We start from the raw sequence: 18735 nt of genomic DNA on the forward strand, positions 1-18735 counted from the left end.
GAAATGTGTTTATGTGGTTTAAGGTTCAAAAAATCTGATTCAGAGAACCAGCTCGTGGTGGTTCTCTGAAAAAAATAAAAATAAAATTGACGATTGTTGTAATCTATACTTAAAATAAAAGTTTGATTATGTTGTGTAGGCTAATTGTTGTTAACATGATTTAACAAAAACAATTTAAGTTTGATCATTTGAAGTTTAAGTCTTAATGATGACTATCAGATATCCTTAGAAATTAGAGGAAAAAAATCCAGAGTATTGGTATCCATAGTAGTATCGATAATGTCGATACTAGCCTGATAGCAATTAGTAAAAAGATGCTATTAAATATTATTTACAAATTCAGTCATAGTATTTTCTAATGCCATTAGCGTCAGTGGTTATAACAACATTAAATTATGAAAGATGAGCCATGAAGAAGTACATTTAAGAACATTTATTTTCGCATTCAGTATTGAGTACATCTTAAGTGCAAATAGTTAAGAGTCAATGGCTAAAAGAATGAACAACACTTAACAGTATAAAGATTGACAGATTCTAGCTGGCAATCACTCACTGAAGCTTCCTTCTCCTCCCTCTCTTTTGTTTTGTATCATTTTCAAAAAAAAAAAAAAGCAATGACAGCACCTAAAAACATGTGAGCTGACCATATCTAATTAGAACATTGCTAAATAGTTGCGTTTGTGCCCAGATATCATGAACCTCAACAGATCCATGCGTCTAGCTGGCAATGACGGTTATGTTAATCATGTTTACAGATATAGTGATGGAAGAGGAAAAGCCCCACCCAACGCCCAAGACACACAAAAAGCTTTTTTAAATTTTTTTCCCAAGAAGAGAGTGTCACTGGAGAGCAATAAAGCTGCAGAGATCTTTCACATACTACAGAGATTTTCAGCACAGCTGAGAAAGCACACAAACTTAAAAGATAAAAAGAGAATTCATCAGCACTTAAGACTCTTGACTTCATGCACTTCATGAGCAACACATACAAAAAAAAAATTAAAAATCACATCTAGACTTTTTGCCAGATTTGAATATTATGTTTCAAGGTTACTTCTACAATTCATTGAGTAGTTGTACTTCTGACTAGATCTTGATTTGATAGCACGCTTTGCTTTTTTTCTTCATTTTTTTCTATGGTTACAAAGCGAGGATGGGACTTCTCCTGCACAGCTAAGCCATTGCTCTAGACGTCACAATGTGTACAAAGTAGAACTATGTTCCAGTGATGTTTATTTGTGTCTGATGTGTGTGTGTACAAAGAGGACCCCTTCAGGTGCTCACAACCTCCTCCAGAGGGCCCTGTGTGGTCTACTCAGCCTTTCGTTTGGCCCCAGGAATCTTCTCCTGGATCCTGGATCCAAAACAAACATTCAAATTATATATTATATTAATTATATTATATTATATTATTATATTTGTTAAGTTTTTTTTAAGAAATTAAATTTTTATTCAGTGGGTTCTTATTAGGTCCAGATACTGATCAATCTGTGCCTAGAGACAGAGAAAGATGTAAAAAGTGAGTCATTGTAGTCATAATGCTTATGAATTATACATGATTCTGTAGTCATGGTAACAATGGTGCCACTCTGACCTGGTATTTCTCATAGACCACAGGCATCGAGAACATGGACACCACCACTGAAGCAAGATGTAATGTAAATGTTAAAAGACGGGATAAAAGAGCACATAATCAGTAAATACAGTACTCTGCCATTCAAAAAGCATACATTCATCTACATTTCAAATTACAGGTGCATATGGAACCGAAAAAGATGCTCACCCATAATAAGAAGAGTGAGTCCATTGAAGAGGGCTCCCACATAGGTCAGCAACCACATCAGCACTGCAAACTTGAGTCAAACAAACACAACTAGCAGTTCATAGACACACATATACTGAATGAAGGTATCATATGATTTATGATGCATTTATGTGCCAGTGCTGTGAAAAGCTGAACTAAAGCATTGTAGAAGTTCATAAAGTGTGAAACTGCCCTAATATTCTGTATACTAATTACTGCTACCATTATTTATGTAGATCAGAGGCCACCAATTAGCAAACCATGATGCAGACTCTAGATTTCTTACTTGTACAAAATTTTTATTACTGATAACCTACAAATTTACAATAAATATTTGTGAAATGCATAGATACACTGAAGTTCAAATTTCGGGAAAGTACGATTTAAAAAAGAAGAAAGTAATACTTTTATTCAGCAAGGATGTATTAAAATTGGCAGTAAAGACAAAAAAAAAAAATGATTTCAAATAAATGCCAGGTTCTGTCATGAAACTCTATATGGCGCAGGCTGATGGGTCATTAACACAATGGCTCTTTAGCATCTACTAGAGCATTTCGCAGCACGATTTCAGAGTTCCTTTAAAACACTCCACCTTCCCCAGCTCCACCTGTATAGATCTGCTACGGGTTATTATACTGTATATGCTACTTGTGTAGCAGCAGTGTGTCTTAAATACTCACAGCACTGTATTGGCGTATGTATTGGCAGTACTAAGTTCCTGTACTTGTTTTGCAGCAGCAGAAGCAATAATCTTCAGCAACAGCAATAACTAACAGCAGCATCAATTCAGAAGCGTAACAGATCTATTCCACCAAGACCAAATACATTAACATTAACATTACCATGCTAAAATCATCTGAGAGTTGTCATGATAGAAATGCTTTTCTTCTGAATTTCTATTCATCAAAGAATCTTAAGTATTACTGTTTCCACAAAAATAAGAAGCAGCATAACTGATTTCAACACTGCATTTTGAAGGGTCATGTGACACTGAAAACTGGAGTAATGATGCTGAAAATTCAGCTTTGCCATAAAAAGAATAAATTACATTTTTTAATTATTTTAAAGAAAAAAAAAATATATATAAAAAAAAAAATCGTACCAACTCCAAACTCTTGAACGGTAGTGTACGGCCTGGAAAGTACGATAAATGCTTTGAAGTGTGCTGGCATTTATGTGTGAGCAACCTGTTTAAATCCAGTTCAGGTAATTTCCTGATCACCTCCCATCTTTTCTATACTGTCCTATTAAGTATCACTTTAAGGAAAAATTGATAACTGAATAACCCCAAGTGTAGATTAAATTGAACGGAGGGTCACCTTTAGTGAGTCCACCAGATCCTGCACCAGAAACAGCCTGCGCAGTTCTTTCAGTGTGCTGTTGATATAGTACTGGGCGTTTTCTGCGTACTTCTGCATCTGATCATGGGACAGTGACATCTCCACCTCCAGATATGCTCTGCATCCACAATAAAACATTGTTAGTAACTCATTGAATGACACTGAGCGACACACACAGAGCAGGCTTACCTGAAGGGATGTCCCTCATCTGTTTTCTGCACAGCCTGCAGCACGGACTTGTAAACTCTGAAGCTGACGGTGGCAGAGAGGGCGGCCAGAGCCAGATAGGCCACCACGCTGACCACACTGAACTGCGTCAGAGAGAAAAGCAGCAGCAGTAAACTGCCAAACACCAGCCCACTCTGCTTCAGGTTCCGCCAGTACAGCAACTCCATCACTGGATGAACAGAGAGAGTGAAAGAAGTTCAGGTGGGGTCAGAATCACAGATGGGATGGGTGGTAGTGGTTTACAGTATGCCATAAATCTGTTTCTCATTGATATTTTAGAGTCTGCTCCATTGTAGACACATAGCCTGCTCTTGACATCAGTGGATCATACTCGTAAAACAAAGAGATCACTTTAGACAGCCTATGACTAACATTATTACACACTAGACACTAATCTGGATGACAACAATCTTGGCACGGGACAAGCAGCTTCATAAAGACAGAAGGCAAATAACATTTCTCTGCTAGAAATAATGAAAGCACTTTCAAAGAAGAGTCACATGCTGTGACATCCCAAACAGCCCCCAGATAAACATAAAAAATGGGCCTGGTAAAACAGTGAAGAAAACATTATGGATGCCACAATGAGACAGAAAGAGATTCAAAAGTCAGCAGTAATTAATGGCTGTGTTTAATCACTCCTCTTGACTGGTTCATCATACTGCCCTATATGGGACAGCACAAGTCTATAGGGCATACATGTATACTCTTACAATTATAATACAAGTTAGATTTGAAATATTAGGCAAACTTAGGAATGTAATATATATTCTTGCTTGAGCAACTGCTGACTAGCATGATAAAACTCTGCTGCATAGGGTCCTGTCCCAAATGGTGCCCTGAGCCTTATGGCCCGCCTCTGAATCCACTTTGCTGACGTTATGATGCATAGATTATTGGGTAGCAGAGCACGCATCAGAAAGTGCACATCAAGGGCACAAAGGGGGCACTCTTGAGCTCCTCCTTACACCTAAAATGTCAAATGGGACACTCTGTGGTCTTGTAGACAACAAGACCATATATGTCATTTGGGATGTGGATATACATATTATGAAATGGTTCATTCAAAAATGAAAATGATGTTATCATTTACTGGCTTTAATGTTGTTTTCAAACCTGATACGACTTTCTGTGGAAAACAAAAGAAGATATTTTGATAAGATATTTTTTGCAATGAAAAGTAGACCCCATTGACATTCATTATATGGTCAAAAACATTCTTCAAAATATCTTCTTTTGAGGTCCACAGAAGAAAGAAAGTTAAACGTGTTTGAAAACAACATGAGGGTGAGTAAAAGATGACAGATTTTTCATTATGAGTGAACTATGCCTTTAAACACTGTTGCTAAGAGACAAAGTACCACACATGTATACTGAACAATGAGCGTCTGTATTATTATGGGATTTACCATGACAGTATGTTTGTGAGGATATTCTGACCCACAGCAAGAATCACGACAAACAACTGAAGAATAAACTCCTACCATCTTTCACAAATGTATACTGATGCGCCCTGTAATTTCACCAAGCAAATTGGGTTAAAAGGGGATGAATACTCAAAAATAGACTTTCGACCTACATAACACTGTCGTTGTAGTGACACCTTACAAAAATGGCTGCTAAATAGGATGTCCTGCAACATCCTGCTCTGATCACAATCTAAAAGATGATATGGATCCGTAAGATCATATTGACACTGTGCTAAGCCTGGCTGTCAAACGCCTCTTAGATCCTCTATTGAATAACCAATTATATTTACCACATCTTGAATTCTAGGTTCAATATTTCTAGAGTAGGATTATACATTCTAAATTAGAGATCTAAAATTGGGACTATAAAGGTTTTTATGAGTTTGGGGATGAAAGTTGGATCATTCCATTCTTATCTGATCCAATCGGTTCCCAGTTTTTATTATTAAGAATGGCGCTATAACTGATTAACACATTTGTCAGTGTGAAGTGATGAAATCTGTTTTATGATTTGTAGTTAATGGAAGAACTGGCAGAGATCGTTTTGGCCTAGTACCAAATGACCATCAAGACAGTAACGGCCAATGTGGTGACTCACGCCACAGTTTTGACTAAACCGCATACTGTGAGGAGAAACAGAAACTGCTGACTTAAGAAAAGCCAGCACCTGCGGTTTGACTTTATAGCACTGAATCAATACCTAGGGGACACAGATATTAGCAATCCTGAGCCAGCGGGCATGACTAAAGGAAGAGATGGCAACAAAATACAACCCTGAGCTGACACAGGCACACCGTCATCAAACAGTACAACATATTTGGCATTTATGACATTAAAAAAGCGAGAAGCCTTTGTTTTTATCATCTTCATATCTGTTTCAATTTTTGTAATGGCTTAGTATTGCAATGCCAACAGAGCACTTTACCAGAAACTGCACAGAGTCTTCTCCACTATAAGGAGGCAATAAATCCTAAATGAATCCTAACTGAAAGGGCTCAACGCATCTTAATTCAGGTGTGCATTAATGACAATAAGAAATGAAACGATACAATATAATGACAATGGACAGACAGACAGACAGATAGATAGATAGATAGATATACAAACTACAAAATTAAATATCTTCTTAAATAGCTGCTTAAAACCAATCCTAACTGACTTTAATATAGTCAGTCTTAAAAAAATGGTAACAATTTACAATAAAGTCAACATTAGTTGATGCATTACATATCACGAGATAACAATAAAAAATACTTTACTTGATATATTAATCCAGGTTAATGTTAATTATACTAATAAATTTTAACATTTATAAACTTGTTATATGATGTTTTATGAGTGAAGATGAATTAAAACTGAACGATAGTAAATTTATAAATTACTAACACTACTCTACATTAATAAAGGCTGTAAAAAATGTTTTCATTGTTAGTTCATGGTACTTAATGTGTTAAATAATCAAACCCTTTTGTAAATTTTTTCAAAAAAAATCTTAAATATGAATGGAACAAAGACCGAATGCCATAAATATTTAAATACTCTCACATAAAGAAGCATAACATTGATTGAAATAGATCTATTTGTGTTTATAAGCCCTTGCACTGTCAGAGATGCTAAATGCTCAATATATAAATAGCCACTACCAGAAACCCTCCCTCTTAAATTGTTCTAGTTTTCTTCCTCCTGCATGAGTCCCTCTAATATGATAGTCTAGGTATTGGATTGATTAAAAGGATGGATGCACAGTTGTCTTCCAGTGGATAATAAATTAAACAGTTGTCTTCCAGTGGATAATAAATTAAACTCACTATGACACATACACATGTATCCACATCCATTCTTTCACAGAATAAACAATTTTCAGGATAAAAAGGATTCACATAGATAGCACTCTGAGCTGACTATACAGTCAGGTAGCCACACCCCACACATCTCTCTTTCTTCTTTTCTTCTGTCGCTTTACGCTCCCAATGCAGCCTGAAGGCCTTTATGATCAACACAAGCAAGCAAGCAAACGTGAAGACACTTGAAAAGGCATTTGACAGCTCTTTATGGAACTATCCACATCCAAATGCGCATCTGACCTGAAAATGAGGCAGTCATGCACATCAATGCCTATTAATTCTAATAAAACACACACAGAGTCTATGAATTCAGGATGGACCCCCTAAGTACAACGAGGAGGGAGGAGAGGAAGGGCGTGCCCAGCTGTCTCAAATCCCCCCAGTCTGGTGCTCATATGCCCATGATGGCGGTGACCTCGATTAAAAAAAAAAATGCGGGTGTGTCTGAGCATCTTCCAGAATCCAGCAGCCTCAAAAAAATCAACCCCAGACATGCACATGCATCCTCTCCGTCCCACCACATTCAACCCCATCTTGCATCCCCTGTACCCCATGGAGCCCCTTCCTCCTACCCTGGCACTTCCAGTTGCTCCAGAAACCTTCCATCTTGGTCGAGTCTGCGGCTGCCATGGTGCTGGCCTGCATGCTAGGCTGGGTGAGGGGAAGGACTGCGAATCGCTCTCTACTAATGCTACTGCTACAGCCTCTTCACTGCTTGCGCCGTATCTGTCGATTTCCCTCTCTCTCTTTCTCTCTCGCTCACCGGTTCACACCAGTGCATGAATGACCCATAGGAGGAGGAGACAGATAGGGGAGGGGAGGCAGAGATGAAGGAGAGCAGGACTTGGAGATGTGGTGACAGTGCTGCCCACTGGTGGAGGAATTAAGAATTGATTTTGTTAAAGGCAGACATTTGGGGGAGGGGCAAAGCATCATGATTGACAACTTTAAAGGAAATCAAAAAGGATGTTAAATAAAATACACCCAGTTTTTACATTTTTCGAGTTTGGCAGTCCATTCAATTTCATTGTATGGAAAATAGCAGCGTGAACTTACTGCTAAACATCTCTTTTTGTGTTTTACGTAAAAAAGTAAACCATACAGGTTTGAAAAGACATGAGATAAAGGCAGAGTAAGCGATTTCTGGTAGCCAATGTTGATATTTGAAATCACCAAAACACGCCCCTACCCCAAAAGGGTCTTGCCCCTATTTTGATAGCTCCGCCCCACATATACGTACGCAACCCAGGCAACGATTAGTTCTGTGAAACAAAGCAAAACCAATGTTACACCGTGTCTACGGACGTGAGCGGCGCGGCGCAACAAATCCCCTACAGAAAACTGCTGCCGGGTTCTATTTATGACGTGCTGACACACATTTCAAATGGTTTTCAATGGTCGCTTGATCGCGTCCAGTGTAGTCAGACTTTAGCTGTTGTAGACACGGTGTTACTCACCTATTGAGAAGAAACAAAGCAACCTCGGCGTCCGATCGCAGGCCTCCGCTCCTTGAGTTCTCTCCAGCGCTGGAAAGCTGATCCAATATTTACACGGGTCCTACTTCTTTGCCTTATCGTTCCGCAGACGTTTTCCTCTTTTGTTTTTTATCCGCCATCTCTAACTTTCTGTTGCTCGGCTCGGCTAATGTCCGTCCCATGCACTGAAAGCTCTCTCCTCCACATCACGAGTAGACACGCCCCTTATTGCTGATTGGCTACAAGTTTGTTTTGCTATTCGGCCCGAATCAGTTTTCTAAAGTGTTTTTGAAAAAATCACATACCCTGCCTTTAACTGTCTCTTTAAAACCCTGCAGATAGACTCTAAAGTGGGAGGATGAAATATTTGTTTTCCTTTTTCATTTTAGATGGGAGACTAATCCTAACTAATCCTTTTGAGGAGGTTCAAATCTGGTGGTAAACATTGCTGCAGACTCATTTTGCTCGTTCAGTGCAAAGGCTCATTCTGTACTCGATGCATCATCTCTGACAAATTTCACTCTAGACTGCTATAATAGTGAGTGTGAGTGTGTGTATATGAGTGTGTGAGGAAGGAGACATCATGAGGCAAGCCTCATGGGATATGGAGAATGACTCAGCACTCTCGGTTAAAAGAAATGGGATGAGCTCACAGGCAAGCGGATAGTCCTGTCCAGTGGTCAGGGATGGACTGGCCATATGAAAGTCAATGGGACTTTTTCTGACCAGGCCAACTTGTGGGCAGGCTGTCAAAACCAAATCTATATAAAAAGTAAACATTACTAAATTTAAAGATATAAAGTTACAATATCATCAGGCCTGCCCATAAAAGCGGCATATATGTGACCCTAGACCACAAAACCAGTCATAAGGGTCAATTTTTCGAAATTTAGATTTATACATCATCTGAAAGCTGAATAAATAAGCTTTCCATTGATGTATGGTTTGTTATGATAGGACATATTAGGACATATTTGGCCGGGATACAACTATTTGAAAATCTGGAATCTGAGGGTGAAAAAAAATCTAAATATTGAGAAAATCGCCTTAAAAGTTGTTCAAATGAAGTTCTTAGCAATGCATATTGCTAATCAAAAATTAAGTTTTAATATATTTACAGAATGAAATTGACTAAATATCTTCATGGAACATGATCTTTACTTAATATGCTAATGATTTTTGGCATAAAAGAAAAATCAATAATTTTGACCCATACAATGTATTTTTGGCTATTGCTACAAATATACCCCAGCGACTTAAGACTGCTTTTGTGGTCCAGGGTCACATATAACACATACACTACAGTTCACTAAGATTTTCTAATGTTTTTGAAAGAAGTATTTTATTTATTTGATTAAAACACTGCAAAAGAGTAATAAATAATGTCAAATATTATTACAGTTTAAAATAACTGTTTTCTATTTGAATATATTTAAAATGAAATTTATTCCTGTGATGATGATTATTCATGTGCGGTCTCATGATCCTTCAGAAATCACTCTAATATACTGATTTGCTGCTCAATAATTATTTCTTATTATTATCAAACCATTTTTAGATTCTTTGAAAAAAGAAAGTTTCTTTGATAAACAGAAATCTTTTTACTGTCACTGATCAATGTATCTTTGCTGATCAAAAGTACTGACCCAATCTTACTGACCCAAACTTTTAGTGTACAGTATATAGCACAGTTAACTTACTAACAATGTATACATACACATACAGTATTGTTACAATATGTAAGTTAATAGGTTAATTGTGCCACATCTCTGAATTTAGATACACTGTAGTAAAAATAAATTCAGTTGAAAATATACACACACTTCTACACATTATTAATGATCTGCCCCACAAAAATATTAATTATTATATTATAAAATGTTAATATTATATTAGTTTTAATATTACCGACATGTTATGCTAAAATCTCACACTACAATGTATCAGCTATAAATCGCCTAATCATAGTCTCTAATTCTAGTCATTGTGTGATGATGGCAGACTGTGATGAGACACTTCAGTGCACAGAGAACCTCCACCATGATCCCATATGTCATGTAAGAGATAACAGAAACCTCACCCAATCAATTTATCATGCAAAAAAACAGCACTTCACTGTGAATTATGCATTATCTTTGAAATCTCAAAGGTTTAGCATGATGCTGTATGCATTCAAACTTTTATGTATACATAAAAGAAAAAAAGGGAAGCAAATGCACATCCAAACAATGGCAATTAGCATATGTGTAATGTCTGTGCCTCAGCTTCCAGTGAACTCTTGACACATGAAATGCCAGGGGCCTTTAAAAGATAAATGATTGATAGAGACAGAATGAAGCATAATAGAAACAATAATAATAATAATAATAATTAGTTACATTTATTTAGCGCTTTTCTGGGTACTCAAAGCGCTTTACATGAAAGCGGGGGAATCTCCTCAACCACCACCAGCGAAACCAGAGAAACAAGAGCGCCACAAATTAATATCTGCTTGTGTTTGCCATTCTAAATGTAATGATTAATGATGGGTTTACCTAAAAAATGTGGAATGACCTTGCTACACAGTGAACTGTAAATTGACCCCCTCCAATCATTGTTTTCAGTGTGGGTACAGAACCCCATAATAAAACCGAATCCCTAAACACATTGCATAAACGAATAAAATGTTTGTTAAAGAATTTAAGGGGAACTGCTGTTTCATGAGAAAATGTGATGAATCCAAACCTGGTCTGGAGCTGTAGATGAAATTTTTTAATTTTTATTCACTTTTTATTAATCAAAGAATCTTGAAAAAAATATTTGTAGGTTTACATAAAATATCAAGCAGAACAGAATAATTTCTGAAGAATCATGCAACAGCTGAAGACTGGAGTAATGGCTGCTGAAAATTCAGCTTTGCCATTACAGGAATAAATTACATTATGCATATTACATTATATATTAGATAGAAAACCGTCATTTTAAATTGTAGTAATATTTTACAATGGTCAGACACAGACTGTGGCACCATTATCATTTATCAGCCGCTTGCCAAGATACTAAAAATTTTCATCTGTCAAGAATGGAATTATGAAATCCGAGCCATTTTATCTCACTATATGATTTGTGCAATTCCTTCTCCTCCCATGTTGCAGTGTCACAAGAAGGCAGCACTCACTGGTCACAAATGTAGCAGACAGAAACTGACCTGAACCACAGGGGGATGCTTTGTTCTGAAATCTTCAAACAACAGTCCAGCCTGAAGCTAGACCATTAATAAAAGATGGTGACTGCCTTCAAAAAACACAAACAAATGACGTACCCATCTACTAATACAAAATGCAGTCAATAATTATTTATTTAGACAAAACTATCATTAATAATTGAAAAAAAACATTAAAAATTATTATCTAATTTATTTTAAAAAGTTTTAATTGTTTAATAATTAAACAATTAATTAATAAAAAAATAATATTTCTGTTTTTATTTTAAAACTATATATACACTATACACTATATATATATGTGTGTGTGTGTGTGTGTGTGTGTGTGTGTGTGTGTGTGTGTATATTATAAAACTAATTGTTAAAGCAATTTTTTTTGGTGAAAATACAGCAAAATGGTGATTAGGTCCATATAAACATAGTAACATGGTCGTATAATTATTTTAAAACTATATATACACTATACACTATATATATATGTGTGTGTGTGTGTGTGTGTGTGTGTGTGTGTGTGTGTATATTATAAAACTAATTGTTAAAGCAATTTTTTTTGGTGAAAATACAGCAAAATGGTGATTAGGTCCATATAAACATAGTAACATGGTCGTATAATCAATTTTTCAGAATTTAAATCCCTTACTCACTATTGGGATATGTTCCCATCACTGAAAGAATGAAAATGCTTCCCATAAATCATAGGGTTTTACCATGCACAGACTGCTATAGGTCAGCCAGATCTTCCATAAAAATTTTCACAGTTTCACACATGATATTTCCACTGAGCTCTGCTCAATCCTGAAGACACAAACAACAGATGCAGGGAGCAGTCAGGTGTGAAATAAAATCTAAAACATTAGCCGCCCATCTAATGGCTCAGGGGATTGTGTGAGAAATGTGTCTTGTAAAATGTATATTTCATTTGCATGACCTTCTGGAGCTCTGGTGATGATCAGAAACGTCATCTCACACTGTGCTGTATTTCTCTGGACCACTGCTGCTGGATGACGAAGAAAAGCAATGACACATGTTTTGTATAAAACATAATTTGTATAAATTCTGAACAATCACATTATCTAGGTCTGTTACTTTCAAAGTGCACGCAAACGTACTGATATCTAAAAGAAATTGTATTCAATTCCACATTACCAATTACCCTGCCTTTATATAATATTAGGAAAATATTAGATGAAAGCTAGCCTGTGCATGCTCAGTATTGACTGATTCTCAAGGGACTGATGCATTGAAATGTTTTTTTTTTCCTGCTGTTAAAGCCAAAGGGAGTTTCCAGGGTGAGGCCAATAAGTATGAGTCAGTTTTTATTTTAATTTCAGTGTATTTAAGCCTCTAGTCTTAAAGGGATAATTAACCTCACAATCTTCAGAACATCATCTGTTATGTTTCACAGAAAAAAGGATAGCAAACAGGTTTGGAACGACATGAGGGTGAGTAAATGATGACAGAATTTTCATTTTTGGTTGAACTGTCCCTTTAAGAGAAATATTTCCTGATAGTGAGACTTGAATTACTAAGAAAGAATGGTTCAAATTTAAATAGTAGTTTGACAGTTTTATATTTATTGGGGCCATAGCATTTATAAACTTACATGCATTCTACTGTACATGCATTAAGTTTGATTTCAGTTAAGGGTGTGATCAGTAAAGGTGCGGTCACCTTTTCAGCAACATTTAAGCACAATTTAGAGGGAAAAAGGTCCATTGTCTACTGTCAATAGTGTAGCGATTTATGAAGCACAGCTTACACAGTCTGATTTTTGCAAAGTTGGACTAACAGACCTAGATATTGTGATTGTAGCTCGGCATCATCCAGTATGTTCACACGTTAATCGGGCTACAACTGGCTTGATGTTGCACTTGCTCTGAAAGGTGATGATGTCTAATTAATCCTTCAAATGTTCGATTACGCACTGAGTCAGGCAGCTCAACCGTAACTGTGCTCAAATGGAATAACTCAAGATAGTGACCGTCAGAACTTGTCTTGAGGTGACTATTAGCTTTTGGGGAACGTGCTTACCTTTCTCCCTGGTTAGACCCTGGAAAACGGCTGGTGGTGCAGTCATTCTCTCAGAGCCCCTGCGGGCTTGGCTGGACCGTCTCCTTTCTTTCTGGTGCACCTCTCCAGCAGGATGCTCCACCTTCAGCTCTGGCAGGCCCAGGCTTGGGGTTGTGCTGCTGGGTTTGGGCTTCTCTTCCATGGTGGATGTCTTCTCTTTAGGAGCACTGGTTGGGGCCGAAATGGTTGGAGGAGGTGCAGTGGGAGTCACGATTGGTTCTTTAGTTGCTGAAGTCGGGGTTGTGGTTTTTTTTACTGGCTGTGGGGTCTCCTTGAAACCCTTTCTGGAGTCGTGGGTCAATCTTTTGGGACTTTCCTCTCCACAGGACTCCAGAGCCAGTTCACTGTCCAGCTCTGCTTCACGTTCCTCCCTCAAGATGCTGTACTGCATGGCAGTGCTTAGGGCAAACGCAGGGGTAGAAGATGGGATGGGCGCTGTGGAAGGTACTGTGGTAGATGAAGTTGTGCTGGGACTCTTACTGAAGCTCATGTAGCCAGTGCTGGGAGCTCGTGGACTAGGCTCTTCAGACACCATCTCAATCTCAGAGTCGCCAGATTCGGTACTGCTACCCTCAACATCCTGGGGGGAAGGAGGCAAGGTGGGTTTTGGGGGAGAAGACTTCATCTCCACTGGGGAACTGTCCTGCTTGGAAGTAGGTTGAGAGGGTGAGATGGGAGATGTTTGAGTCTTGTCTTGGGTGGAGCTCATTATTTTAATTTCACCAGGCTGGATGTTTGGATCCAAAGAAGAGTCAGACTCTTCTATAAAGAAAGAGAAGGAGAAATAAAGGACAAGGAGTAAGGTAAGGTGTCTTGTGGCCATCTGGTCTGCCAAGGCATCCCACAGTGTAAGCATGTGTGTTATTTCCTCAACTATGGGCACTTCTGACCTGGTTAATTTCTACAAGATCAACTCTGTTCAAACACACTTTGGGCCCGGGATGAAGCTGCAACAATAAAATCTAAACATAAAAGTAATTTGAAAGTTGCAAAATAAATGATAAAGGCATGATAACAAGCTTCCAAGACAGTTTTAATGTGAGCTTCATGTAATAAAAAAAGGCTGAATTCTGTTTGTTTTAATTAAACTCCTTAATCCCCAAGGCATAAAGAAGTACCTGAAGTTGAAGAATCACCAATTTATTGAGTTTGAAAATGTTTCTGAACGTTCTCTTTCGCTACCTCAATAGCTTAAAGCTGTTTTGTCTTGTCGTGGTGAGCTTTTGAACGGTACTCTGACATTTACTACACTGATGTTTCATTGGGCCTCACCCGTTTCTGTTCTAACTTGAACTTTTCCAAAATGTTTGGAACTGGTTTTGCTGCTTTTTCCACCAGATCTGTCTTTTTTATATCATAGAACCGTTAATTTTTCAGTCACTTTACATAAAAACGAAGCAAATAAATAAATTTAAATGTATGAAAGTTCCCAAATTGACAAATACACCTACACAGGAGCAAAAGGTCAGCTAGCAGAGGAATTTAAGGTGGTGTAGTGGATAAATTACAGTGAAGTGCTTGTGTGGGATGGTGATGCCCACCTGTAGGGGGTGTAGATGACTCAGGGCTTTCATCCTCAGGCTCTGAGAGGGTGACGGTTGGCACTCCCTCCAGCCCCAGACTCAGAATACTCTCCTTCTCTGACACTGTAAACGTAGGGCTGTGCTGGACTGTGGTGGGCGATACAGATGTAGGTGGCATTTCTGTCAGGGTGATTTTTACTGGGCTGGCACTACTGCCGGTACCTGGAGACCGATAGGGCTGGTAATCAGACAGCTCTTCATCAGATGGTTCCTCTACATATGGGAAGGTCTGAGAGTCCAGAATTGCAGCAGAGCCGATGTCTTCAATGTCCACTTCTACCGGTGATGGGCTCTTCTCCAGTTTAGTGTACTGGGTGGGCTCTGAGAGGCCACTCATCCCCCACTCCTCAAAGGGGCGCTGTGAGCTACAGGAGTCCTCTTTACGACTGATGTCCATGTAGTTGTAAAAAGAGTCAAAAGATTTCTCAGAGTCATGTATCTTGTGAGAGCTGTCAGTCTGGTCTGCACTGGGGTTTATCTTGATGCCGGAGTCTGAGGTCAACTGGGAATGGGATCCAAAGGTGAAGTCTTCCCTGCTGGATGTATTTTTGTCACCAGATCTGCCCAGACTGCCAGAAAAGTAAGAGGTGTCTTCATGTGAGGCATAGCTTTGATTGGACAAGAGGGAGGTGTACAGGTCATCCCTATCATCAGTAGATGACTTCTGGAAGTTTAAATTTGACTTATCTGCATGAGAAGAGAGGAACATGAGCAAGAATTATAACTTATTTTAACATACTTAAAGCACAATGTTTAAACAATGATTATTCTATAAAATTAGTGTTGTTATTCTGACTCAAATCTAGTCAAATCAAACAAAAAACCCTATAGTTTTACACCCTTTTCCAATATCACACTATGGAGCCCATAAAGGGACTAAGTGATGGGAAAAAAATAAGATGGTAGCAAAAACTGATATAAATCACTCACAAAACTTTTGCATTCCCCAGAAAAACGTAGCATTCGCTTGCAAAATGTTTCGCATTCTCTCGAAAGCGATTAGTGTTATCTCGCAAACATTTTATGTTCATACACAATACTTTTGCTTTCGTGTGCTTCACATATGCATTCACTAGCAAAACTTTTGCATTCACAAAACTAGAGAACAAATGGGGGAAAAAAATGGAAACTAATGCATAGTTTCTCTGGGAATGCAATATTTTTTGGAAAGAAAAAGAATAAGAATGTAAAAGTTTGTCGTGAAACATTATTGAGAAGGAACACAAAAGCAATACAACAATTTTTCCTCCCATCTCATATTTTTACATGACCATGTAAAAGGGAGGTTTTTGTTGAGCTCAATTAATACTTAATTTAATTGTTGTCTTTTTATTTAAATTTTCCTCTAACTGTATTTCATATTACTTGTCTTAAATACAATGGATTATATATTCATATTTTAATTTGTTTGCATATTTTTATAAGCCATATTTTATGTCTCTACTAATATGATTATACATTGTTGTACTGTCCTTTTGCAGTTGTATTATATTGTTAAATAAATACAGCATCCTAGATGAGAGCTGCACACCAGAGCAGCAGTTTGATCTGATCTATAACGGCATGCTGTACCTCACAAAGCTTCTTACATCAAGTGACCTTGGGGTGAATTCGACTGTGTGCATGTGTTGTTTGTGAAATTCGGATGCTAGAAAGATAATACGTATGTGTGTGTGTGTGTGTGTGTGTGTGTGTGTGATTCAGGTGGTAATTTTTCTGAAGTGTTCTCAAGAGGGCTTTATTGGTGTATGGCAGTGACAGTTCTCATCAGCAGTTAGTGACGGCACCATCACAGCCCCCTCCACACCAATTCTCCTTGTCTCTAAGTCCTTCTCATCACATTGGCCACTCCTCCTTGTCTCTCTGTCCTTCTCTCTATTACTGCAGCTATTTGTGGCAAATGACAGTTTTCCAGTTCAATGTTTATACGAAGGTCGACTGCAATGGTGTCACAAAAGGGCTCGAGAAGCACAAACACACACACTCACACAGGGATCAGAAAATTAGCAGACTGGTGGTGACACCCGAGTATCTCCCTGCCTCATGTGAAATGTGAAGTTTCATTTTGTAAATGTTAAAATACAGCATAAAATGTTTTTAAAAAAATCCCTATCACATGTTTTATGTGCAGAGACCAGGGTCAGAAATGATCCAGGCCTGAGGTAAAAATTCTACTGAAAGTGATAAATATACCCCAGATATTTAAAATGTGTAAAAAGAAAATGTATCTGTAGTGTTTTCATCTGTTATCTAAAATTAAGTATATTGTATATAATATTATTACTTAGAATATTCCATTCTAGCCTGTGTAGTTATGATTTTAGTGACTGTAGTGCTATAAGTGAATGGGTGAGGAGGAGAGAGGGTAAGTGTGTATTGTTTTGTTTTCAATATCTGTCTTATTTCAGTTAGTTTTAATCCAATTGTTTGTTCCGAAAATGACTTTTTTAATTTTTAATTTTAGTTTCCCTCATAATAGCACCACACATTGTACCATCTGCCTATAATGAATCCAATAAAAGAAACTGCAGCACACTTAAATAACATTAACAAACTACCTTCAAAGTTTAGTTTTAGTTCAGTTTTTAGCTCAAACTCCCAATTTTATTTTATATAACACTTTTTTTTTTCACTTTCAGCATCAGGTGTGTTTCCCGCCACACCACAGATGTGTAACTGTGGATATTTGCATGGCTTGTGTAAATCGCCATACTAACATGACCCCACTCCATCTCTGCCTCTGTACTGCCCTACATTCACTGGGCAAACTGACTCCACTGGGACTCTATTTTTAACCATCAGTAGCTAAGAAGTGTGAGGATCTATGAAAAAAAAGTGCAGAGAGAGAAGAGAGCCACTGATACTTCAAAAACAAAAACCACATCAACTCAAAACCTTCTTTATTACACTGCTAACTGATAACCTTAAAGGGGTCATATGATGCAATTTCATTTTTTCCTTTCTCTTTGGAGTGTTACTGCAACCATATAGCAACAGGATCATCTCAGTGACTGCCACAGAAATGTTTCTGTATGTGACGGACAATCCTGCATGTGCATCAGTGTTCGCACCACACAATCTCCAGCCCACACCTCTCACAGTCAACATTTAAGCAGCGTGCAAGCTATGACTCATCCTCTCAAAAACACAGCAATAGCGAGAACTCATGGTGGCCTTAAGTGCTGATCTTTCATTTAGAGTCCGTTACTAAATTGTCTTTCACCTGAAAAAAAGACTGCTTAGATTTCGAAAAACCGGCATATACAAGTTGTTGCTTCTGCCAAATCCTACTACACTGGTAATTCTCTAACTTGTATAATTTAAAGGGGTCATATGATGCTATTTTAAAGATCATTATTTTGTGTATTTGGTGTAACAGAATATGTTGACATGCTTTAATGTTCAAAAAACACATTATTTTTCAAATACTGTACATTATTGTAGGTCCTCTATGCCCCGCCTCTCTCAAACGCTTCGTTTTCTACAAAGCCCCCTCCTTTGACAAGCGCAGTCCGCTCTGATTGGCCAGCTGACCCAGTGCACTGTGATTGGCCGAACACCACAAGCACACCTCGGAAATGTAACGCCCCTTACCATAAACGCGAGCTTCATCTTTCAAAATAAACGTAAAGACACAGCCCGAGAGGGGAACAGAGTAGCGTGACAGACACAGTGATGAAGCTGGTATGTGCTCTCTCGCGCTCTCTCTCTCTCTCGCTC

The 18735-nt window shown here is 38.0% G+C and overlaps 1 protein-coding gene across 1 annotated transcript in view; it reads right to left on the reverse strand.

Annotated features, from left to right (window-relative positions):
* Positions 1-1452: 1452 nt before the first annotated feature.
* The window catches only part of LOC107718426 (reticulon-1-like), a 27216-nt gene continuing 9933 nt past the window's right edge, over positions 1453-18735 (reverse strand). Inside the window, exons 2-8 of the mRNA XM_016525491.1 lie at positions 14974-15702; positions 13394-14194; positions 3334-3541; positions 3124-3262; positions 1784-1853; positions 1595-1641; positions 1453-1494 (exon numbers count right to left, since the gene is read on the reverse strand). Of these exons, the coding sequence (XP_016380977.1) occupies positions 1453-1494; positions 1595-1641; positions 1784-1853; positions 3124-3262; positions 3334-3541; positions 13394-14194; positions 14974-15702 (2036 nt within the window). The remainder of the gene's footprint in view (positions 1495-1594; positions 1642-1783; positions 1854-3123; positions 3263-3333; positions 3542-13393; positions 14195-14973; positions 15703-18735) is intronic.

The sequence above is a fragment of the Sinocyclocheilus rhinocerous genome, unplaced genomic scaffold (assembly GCF_001515625.1).
Source record: "Sinocyclocheilus rhinocerous isolate Xijiao unplaced genomic scaffold, SAMN03320098_v1.1 scaffold453, whole genome shotgun sequence".
NCBI lineage: Eukaryota > Metazoa > Chordata > Actinopteri > Cypriniformes > Cyprinidae > Sinocyclocheilus > Sinocyclocheilus rhinocerous.